At 44.5% G+C, this 9,681-nt stretch overlaps 1 protein-coding gene across 1 annotated transcript; it reads left to right on the top strand.

Moving 5' to 3' along the window:
* LOC109718296 lies at positions 444–3,092 on the top strand. Its single transcript, XM_020244464.1, has 2 exons — positions 444–2,501; positions 2,613–3,092. The coding sequence occupies exons 1-2, from the start codon at positions 825–827 to the stop codon at positions 2,961–2,963; spliced, it is 2,028 nt and encodes a 675-aa protein (XP_020100053.1). The 5' UTR covers positions 444–824; the 3' UTR covers positions 2,964–3,092.

The raw sequence follows: 9,681 nt of genomic DNA, 5'->3' as shown, positions 1-9,681 counted from the left end.
GGGAATCGGTTTGATCAAATCCGGTTAATTTTGTTTGGTTTGCATGAATCGGTTTGGGATTTCTATTCCGGATTGGAATGGGAATGGCCCATTAGCCTTCAACTTGATTCCGGTCTTCTAGCCCGAATTGAGATTTCAATCCAAAAGCCCAAAGCCCATGTGACCATCTCACCCTCCTTCTCTTCACCCATTTCTCATCAAAAAATAAAAAACCTATTCTCTCTCAAAACCCTATTCCTAACCCACATCAATAGAAGTTTTTAAAAATAAATTTGATTTTTTTTTTGGAAAACTTATTAGAGAATAGTATTATATTTTTTATAAATTTTAAATAATATAAATTTATATTTGAGAGTAAAATTAGTATTATAGTATCCTATAATTTTTTTAGTTTATATGAACCAAACAATGAAATTTAAATAACTCATTCTAATTCCCAATCCACAAATAAATCAAACGTCTTGGAGAAGTGTGTCATTTTAATTACCATTCCAATTCATTTCCATTCTATTATCCATTTCAATTTCACCCTTAAACCAAACAAGCCCTAAGATTCTCCAGTTGAAAAGGCCAAAAGGTACTCCAGAGAAGGCGCCCTTATCTCCATGCTTCCCAGATTGGGTGAAAATACAAACTTCAGAAATTTTTCTTGTAGCTCGGCCTCTTCCTTTTTATTTTCAATACGCGGCAACTTGTCCGTACCAAGCTTTCGCAATTTCGAGAAACCTCCACCTTTCTTTCCCAGAGAATCTGTTAAATGGAGGGCTTTAAATGATTTGTTGGATTTTCACTGAGACTGGAGTGGGGCGACGAAGCAGGGGAGGATGCGCTTCTCCGAAACCAAGACGTTATGGAACGAATGGGAAATCCGAGTACTGGTTCTGGCCAGCCTCTTCTTGCAGCTCTTCCTCATCTCGTTAGGAGGCGTTCGGAAGCGCAACGTCTCCGCAACGATCGGGCTGCTGCTCTGGCTTTTCTACCTGATGGCCGACTCCATCGCGATCTACGCCCTCGGTTACCTTTCCCATAACCAGGACATGTCCGGCGTGCCGGACAATAACCCCCACCTCCGCGCCTTCTGGGCGCCGTTCCTTCTCCTCCACCTTGGCGGCCAAGACACGATCACGTCATTCGCCATCGAGGACAACGAGCTGTGGACGCGGCAGCTGCTCAACCTGGGTTCTCAAATCGTCCTCGCAGTCTACGTCTTCTCCAAATCACTGCTGCTTGGGACCACGCTCCTCGTCCCCGGGATACTGATGTTCGTTGCTGGCATCGTAAAGTACGGCGAGCGGGTATGGTCATTGAAGAGCGCCAGCATGGACAGCCTGAGGAACTCGATGGTCACACCGCCGGACCCCGGCCCCAACTACGCCAAGTTCATGGAGGTGTACTCGTCAAGTAAGGCGGCCGGGCTCAACGCGGATATTATTGTTGAGGGAGAGCGACCGCCGGACGTCGCCGTCACAGTCGGCGGCGAAGACGAGCGCGTGGAGTACTCCAGACTGGTGTCGGAGGCCCACGGCTTCTTCAAAACCTTCCGGCGCCTCGTCGTGAACCTCATCCTCAGCTTCCAGGACCGCACCAAGAGTCAATCCTTCTTCCTGCCGCTTCGGCCGGAACAGGCGTACAAAGTCGTCGAGCTCGAGCTGTCGCTGCTCTACGACATCCTGCACACTAAGGCCGCGCTTATCCGCACCGTCTGCGGCCGCCTGCTACGCTGCACCACGGTGCTCTCCACCCTCGCGGCGCTCGTCCTCTTCACTGTACGCGACAAAGACCGCTATGATAGAATCGACGTGCTCGTCACCTATGTGCTGTTCGGCGGCGCTCTCGGGCTTGAGATCTACGCGTCTGGCCTTATACTTTTCTCCTACTGGACGTATGTCGAAGCGGAACGCTTTAAGTGCCGGTGGTTCGCACGCGCCACTTTCGTGATTCTCAAGTTCTTCCGGCCGGAGAAGAGACACAGATGGTCGAACTTAATGGCGCAGTACAATCTGATAACCTACTGCCTCAGGGACCAGCCTACCTGCTTGAGCTCACTCGCGAGCTTCGTCGGCGCCAAGCAGTACTGGGACAAGTTTTGGTACACGGAACAGGCTGGCGTCTCCCCAGAGCTGAAGGAATTGATATTCCGAGAGCTGAAGAACAAGGCGAAGAGTATCGAGGACGTCGAGAGCTACCGGCGATTCGGCGAACACAGGGGCCAGTGGGCGCTCCAGCGCAAGGGCTACTACAAAGAGTTCGGCTGGAGCGTTGAGGCGGAGTTTGACGAGAGTATCCTCCTCTGGCACATCGCCACCGATCTCTGCTTCAACGATAATGACGTTGCCGATGCCAGCAGCCTCTCGCACTTGCCCGCGACAAGCCGGGCGATATCGAACTACATGCTGTTCCTGCTCGTCATGCGGCCATACATGCTGACGGCGGGCATCGGGCAGATCCGGTTCGGTGACACCTGCGCAGAGGCAAAGAATTTCTTCTTACAGGGGCAGAAGGTGCTGTTAAATAAAATCTATGTTCAACAATCTCCCTTTCTTCTGGACCTGACGTTCCGAACCTCCTACTCTCATATCTCAGAACGTGTTTTAATGTCTTATATTCAACAGGCACCGGACGAGCGAGGGGCTACAAAGATGATTCTTGACGTGAAGACAGAGATTGCGCCGACGAGAGTGAAGGGCGATCGGAGCAAGTCGGTGCTGTTCGACGCGTGCCGGCTGGCGAAAGGGCTGACAGAGCTGCCGGCACATAAGAGATGGAAGCTGATCGGCGTCGTGTGGGCGGAGATGCTGTGCTACGCAGCCAGCAAGTGCAGGGGGAACTTCCACGCCAAGCAGCTGAGTATGGGTGGGGAGCTGCTCACTGTTGTTTGGCTTCTCACGGCACACATGGGGATAGGAGAGCAGTACAGAGTAGAGGCAGGGCATGCTAGAGCCAAGTTGATTGTTGAAAACTAAATTATAAATTCAATCATCAAACTTTAATTTATATTAATCTATATTTTAAATATTATTAGTTGTTGTAAATAAATTTTACTTTTTAATTTAGTCAATGATAGCAATGTGACATTATGTTGTCGATCATAATACTATCACTTTACTGTTCCAAAAATGACAAGTTTCTAATCTATCAACTAAATCGAACCATATGATTTGAATAAAATTAATTAGAAAATTTGAGCCAGTAATTATATTTAACATTTGAGGACTAAAATATTGCATATCGTAAATTACAGTTTTAAGGACAAAAGTGAGTGTGTCCTACCAATGTGTTGTGGCAATTTGTGCCTTCTCTGCGGCTATTTGTTAGTCTAATTGCTACTCGTTTGTTTATCCATAAAGAGTCTTGTTTTCTACTGAAATATTTTGGTTACTAGAAGTGCGAAAATTCAAATCCAGATGGAAAATATGGTGAAATTAGCCATCGACTTGCTAAACGTAAGAGAGAATTTTGGCAGCAATTTGGAAGCTGCTTACTCTTGTCTTTTTTGCTGAAGAGAAATATTAGTGATATACTACTGTTTGGACTGCATATTTTACATTCTAAGTAGGGATGGCCGAAATTTCCTCGGTCAAATGTTGCCTTTTATTCTTACCTCTTAATATCTAAACTCACTCTCAGAAGCATTTTCTCTTTTCCCCTCTCTCTTTGGGTTTCTCCACTCCGTGGCTGGCTTGCGTCTTCGTTTTCTCCCCTATGCTGTCATGCCCGCCCGAGGTTCACAGCAAAAACTACCGGGCACGATAGTTCACCCGCCGAATGCACAGGAGGCATTCCGTACACCGAAAGCGTAATGTATAAAATATGTCAATAGTTCAAGAAGTTCAAAATTTATAGATATCAGAGAGATTTAACAAAGCACAGATACAGCAGCATATATATATATATATATATATATATATATATATATATATACTAGTGAATTACCCGCGCGATGCTGCGGATCTAAAATATTTTTATAATAAATTTTATTTTTTTTAATATTTTTANTATCTTTGTTTGACTAGCTTTATTCCTTTACTTTGGTGTAGATGATAGAACTTTACTTGCTCTGATATCTCTAGTTGCTAGTTATTTCATTTCTTATATTTGTTCTTTCTCTTGCTTTTACTTCCGCTTTTATCGTAGACGCCTTATATGTGTAGACATATGGCGGGTCTGGGCACGCTACCGGGAGGGCCTCCGCCGGTCCCGGGGCGTGACATATTATCATTGCTAATTTGAGAGCTTCAAATGCTTGTTGTGCCTCACTGGACAATGAAAACTGATCTTATTTTGAATGTCAGTTAATGGTCAGCTGATTGCTTTATAATTCTTTACAAACTTCCTATAGTAACCAGTTAGCCCCAGAAACCCTCTTAAGCTCTTAACCGACTTAGGAGTTGGCCACTTAATCATTCCTTCGATCTTAGCTGGATCCGTAGCTACTCCTGCCTCAGAAATGATATGTCTTAAATACTCCACCTTACTATTTCCAAAGGTGCACTTGCTCCTTTCAGCATATAATCTATTTTTTCTAAGCTCCTCCAACACTACAGTCAGGTGTTGGACATGCTCCTCCAAAGTTTTGCTATAAACTAATATGCCATCAAAAAATACAAGGACAAATTCCGAAGATAGGCAGTAAATATCATATTCATAAGTGCTTGGAAGGTAGTAGGAGCATCAGCCAACCCAAAAGGCATTATTTAAACTCGTAGTGACCGTGGTGTGTTCGGAATGCTGTTTTAGGGATATCCTCAGGATAAACTCTTACTTGATTGTACTCGGATCTGAGATCCAACTTGGAGAAATACCTTGATCTTCCCAGCTCATTTAGCAAGTCATCAATAATTGGTAGTGGAAATTTGTCTTTGATAGTCAATTTATTGAGTTGTCGATAGTCAATGTACATTCTCCAACTTCTATCCTTTTTCTTTGCCAATAACACAGGAGATGCGAAAGGACTGTTACTTGCTTGTATTATTGATGTTTTCAACATTTCTTGAACCTGTTTCTCAATTTCGTTCTTTTCATCATGGGAATACCTATAAGGCCTCAAGTTGACCGGAGTAGCTCCAAGGTGTAATGGAATTCTGTGATCTAAGGTGTCGTGGTCTATACTCATTTTTGCTCTTCCAAACTTGTTGGAATAGTTTTGACATCGATCGGCGCGAAGTGGAGCCGAAACAGAGTGAAAATGGCGTTCTGGAGCTGTTGTACCGGTACAAGGGTGATGGCTGTACCGGTACAACCATCGCCAGCTCGCGGATTTTGAAAGCTTCAGGCGCTGTACCGGTACAAGGCCCTTGTACCAGTACAAACCCGTCGAAACCGAGGGAACCGAGCGCTCGGGTACGCTCGGGTTCGGCTCCTCGGCTCGGGTGCGCTCGGGTTCGGCTGTCACCCAGACCTTGTACCGGTACAAGAATCCGTGTACCGGTACAAGAATCCGTGTACCGGTACAAGGGAGCCCGAACAGTAGGGTGACTTTGGAAAATAGAAAAGTGGAGGGGCTCTTTGGGTTTTGTTACAATAGAGGACTTAAACCCCTCTCTCAGCTGCTCCCTTTCACACTTAGCTCTCTCTCTCTAAACCGAAAAAAGGGAAAGAAAGAGAAGAAGAAGAAGAAAAGAAGGAGAGAAAGAAAGAGAAGAAGAAGGAGAGGAAGGAGAAGGTCAAGGAGAAGAAAAAGAAGCTCTTCTCCCTCTCTTCCTCAAGCTAGGGCTTGCTTTGGAGCAAACCCTAGAGGTAAGGCTTAACCCTAACATTGGATTTCTAGGGTTTGAGGGTTTTTGGTTGGTTTTGATGGTTCAAATAGAATCTAATGAACTTAGAGAACATGGATTTAGCTCACAATGAAGCTAGAAACTATTGCTTCCCATGGGTGCCAAACCTAGGGCTTGATTTTGGGATTTTTGAAAATATGAGGGATTGATCTATTTTGATGGGTCAAAAACCTAATTGCTATGCTCTTAAACGCGTAGGCGAAGACGGTTCGTCGATCCGACGAGTGAGCGCGAAGATATCGCCGTCTTGAATGCTCTAGGGTTTGGGTTGGCCCGAGGATTTGAAGCGACGAAAGAGATCGCGAAAGAACACATTTCTTAGCTCTACGGTACTACCACGAGGTGGGTGGTGACCATCCCGAAGCAATCGGGCTACCTTCTATGTCTAAGTTTAATGTTGATCAAATTGCATCTTGTGCATATACATATAGGGTTAGAAGATGATTGTTGTTGCTTATATTTGCATGCTAGTAGCTATATATCTTGTTGGTTGATCCAGGATCTAGTATGCATGAAAACTATATGTTGAGAATCTAGACCCTATATGAGATGATTAATGCTTATGTTACTAAAGAACTAGTATAATGTAACTAGTGTTGATAATGAGTCAAAATTGACAAGTGGCATCTAGTATAGAAAACTATGACAAGTGGCATCTAGTTAGAAAACTATGATGAGTGGCATATGATTGTTGATGACCTTAATATGAGAACATTAGTGTAGTTGAGACACTATGAGATTGGGTACAAGTATACCTTGATTCCATGATGAGATTACCCTTAGAGGGTAGGTTGCTGCGGTTCGTGAGTTGATCGTGCTCACATAGCCTGTCTGCGTTTGGAGGGGTCGCTCCCCGGCCCACAAGCTGTGCACTCCGGAGGTTGGTCACTAGAGAGACAGTCAGTGTGCTGTCTGGATGGTCAGTGTGCTGTCCGCAGGCGGTCTCGGGGAGTAGTTCAGTGAGACTTTCCCTATGAGATTTACACGTGAGTTATGCTTGTGAACCCCGAGTTCACCTTGAGATTTGGTTACCTATTGAGTCATACTCATTATCATTGCTCATGATAGCTAACTTTCATAGTTGTTGTTGTTGTTCATAGTTGCTTACTTACTCAGCCTTATTTATTGTTCATGCATCCATGATATCAGATTGAGGCATAGCTTGATATACCTATTTCGCATACCTGCTTTCAGTTCAGTTTAGCTTTATATATATTGCATATATATATATCTCTCTATGCCTGCTTAAGACCTAGTGGGTAAATCGGCGGAGTCGGCGGCCGAACCCACTGGGAACTATTCGTAGTTCTCACACCCGTTGTTGCAGGTGCTAGTTCGAGTGTCCCGACCGAGCGGGAGGATCGCGGCAAGGGCTTAGCGCCCTAGCGGTATCAGTTGATAGCTTACTTCCCTACTCGCATTAGTTCCACCATGTTCTTATATTTTGATAGTAGATGATGTATATAGGGTGAGATTTTGGAGAGGATTTGATGTATTTACATTTTGGAAAAAGAATGCAAGTTGTATTAAATGGTTAAAGCTCTAATGACATCAAGATATTAAATGTTTCAATTATGTCTCTAATAGTTAAGTTTCTCTCTTTTGTATACTTGTATGCTTCTTACAAATATCGCTTGCTCTTTGGTTGTATTGCACTGTTTGTGCACTCGTTATCATTGAATGGTTGTGCATGCAATCAAGTTGTTTTCCTGGGGACTTGTTGTGCACAATCCTGTTGGTTAGCCTTGGGCGGGCAGGGGAGACTCTGTCCGTTCGGCATCACGCCCGCCGCCCTCGAACCGGACCAAATTGGTGCCGTTTTCGGGTAGTGCGGTCGGGGGCGTGACATAAGGGCCTTTGGGGTGGCAATTCCTTAGGCTCCTCAAATATATCTTCGAAATGACTCAAGAATTGCAGTATGATAGTAGGTATTTCCTCCTCCCTTTCATCCTCGATCCCGGCAGTACACTGATTTAGAACACAACACTCCCCCGTTTGCAGTTCTTGATATAGTTGTTTAGCCGAGATTAACCTGAGTTTGGCTCTTTCACTAATGCACTTCAACACGAAGGGTTGGCCTTCCTTGGTGATGGTTATAGAGTTTTGTTGAAAATCAAAAAGGATCTTACAATATGATTTAACCAATCGATTCCCAAAACGATACTTGATCCCTCCAATCTTATTACCGTTAGATCATCCTTAAAACCTTGACCTTGCATAAGCCATGAGAACTGTGGACACTGTAGCTTACTAAGAATCTTTTGTCCATTTGCTACTGTTACCACCAAGGGTGTAGCTGTCACCATGTGGGCCTTGATTTCCTTAGTTGTTGAAAGTCTATAAAACTATGTGTACTGTCGGTGTCGATCAATATGGTTCTATTCCTTGCTTCTCCTTGCACCTTAATAGTGTCTTGTGGTTTCTCTCTACTCAAGGCATGCATGGAAACTCCAATCTCAAGTTCTCTTCCTACTCATTGCCACTTTCTTCCTCTCCCACTTCTGCCTCTTCTACTAAGCAACTCTCATCATAGATTTCTGATTGTTCCTCTGTGCCATGGATAGAATTGAAAGTTCTATTCTGACAAATATGGCCAGGATGGTACTTCTTGCCACACTTAAAGCACTACCCCACAGCCCTTTGTTGCTCTATCAACTGTTTATTGTTTATAGGTGGGTTATCAGCTCCTTTTTGCTGTACCTTAGCTAATTCTGCATTCTTATTGCCAAATCCCCATGATCATGTCTTGAAATTATGGTAGTTTGGGAACTGCCCACTCGTCAGTCTGGAAACCTCTCTGATCTTCCTACTCATTATTAACAAAGCCTTCTTATGCAATTTTGTTTGTTCATATGCCTCCTCCAAAGTTACCGAATGTGCAATGTCCATAAAAGGTGTTAGCTCCTCCTTCAAACCATTAATGTAACAAGCAATGAAGTGTTCTTCGGAAATATGAGGGTTATAGTATAGGAGTTGGGTCCTCAACTCTTCAAACTTGTCCTGATACCTCTCTACTGATGTACTATACCAAAACTTCGGTAAGGCGTACCGAACTTCAGTCGAATTGACTGAAGTATGGTAGCGGACAAGATGGTAAGGTCCATTAATCATTTCGAGTGCTTCGGAGTGCATTGCATAAGTGGTTGGGACCTTGGAGAGCAAGCTAGGAATTTCCAGCTCGTTCTGAGCTGGAAATGGTCTCGGGGTTCGGACCCTAGAGCCAGGGTCCGGACCCCACACAGTCGGGTACCCAAAAGAAGGGCATTTTGATAATTGTGGGAGGTGGGCTTTATAAAAAGGGACACTTCTCCTTTTTTCTTCTTCTTCCTCAGCCAAAACAAACACACACCCACATATGTAGAGAGAGAAACTCTCCTCTCTCTCTCTCTAGTATGTCTCCTCTCTTTCCCTCTCTTGATCTCTCTCCCAAACTTGCGGTTTTGGTGGAAAGCGAGCACGGGAACGCGTGGGGAGCGGTGGATCCGGCCCTCGAGCACTTGGTGTTGCGGCGTGCTTCCGACTCGAGGTTCGCATTTGGTTAGAAGTTTAAGATTTGGGTTGAATCCTTTATGCATGATATTCCAGATATCCCTAAACTACACTAAGCTAGATAAACATGTTGCTCCATGAATTTTTGAGGTATTTGGAGAAATGGGAAAAGCTAGCGTTTGAAATTGGGAGTTTTGAAGTTTAAGGGTTTTAAGCCTAATTGATCTCCTAATTCTCTAATTGAAGGATAAAGGAGAGCCCCAGACAACTCTAGGTTGGAAATCAGTGAGCGTTTGGTGGTCGATTGTGAGTTCGAGCCGAACCCGGCGACGTGTACCGCGAAAGCCTGATTGCAAGTGTCTACAAGCAATCGGAAGTGTTGTGAGGTGGGTTGTGCTTCACCGAAGTGATTAGGTCA

Source organism: Ananas comosus, linkage group 12 (genome assembly GCF_001540865.1).
Source record: "Ananas comosus cultivar F153 linkage group 12, ASM154086v1, whole genome shotgun sequence".
NCBI lineage: Eukaryota > Viridiplantae > Streptophyta > Magnoliopsida > Poales > Bromeliaceae > Ananas > Ananas comosus.
This window is presented reverse-complemented; position numbering and strand designations above follow the sequence as displayed.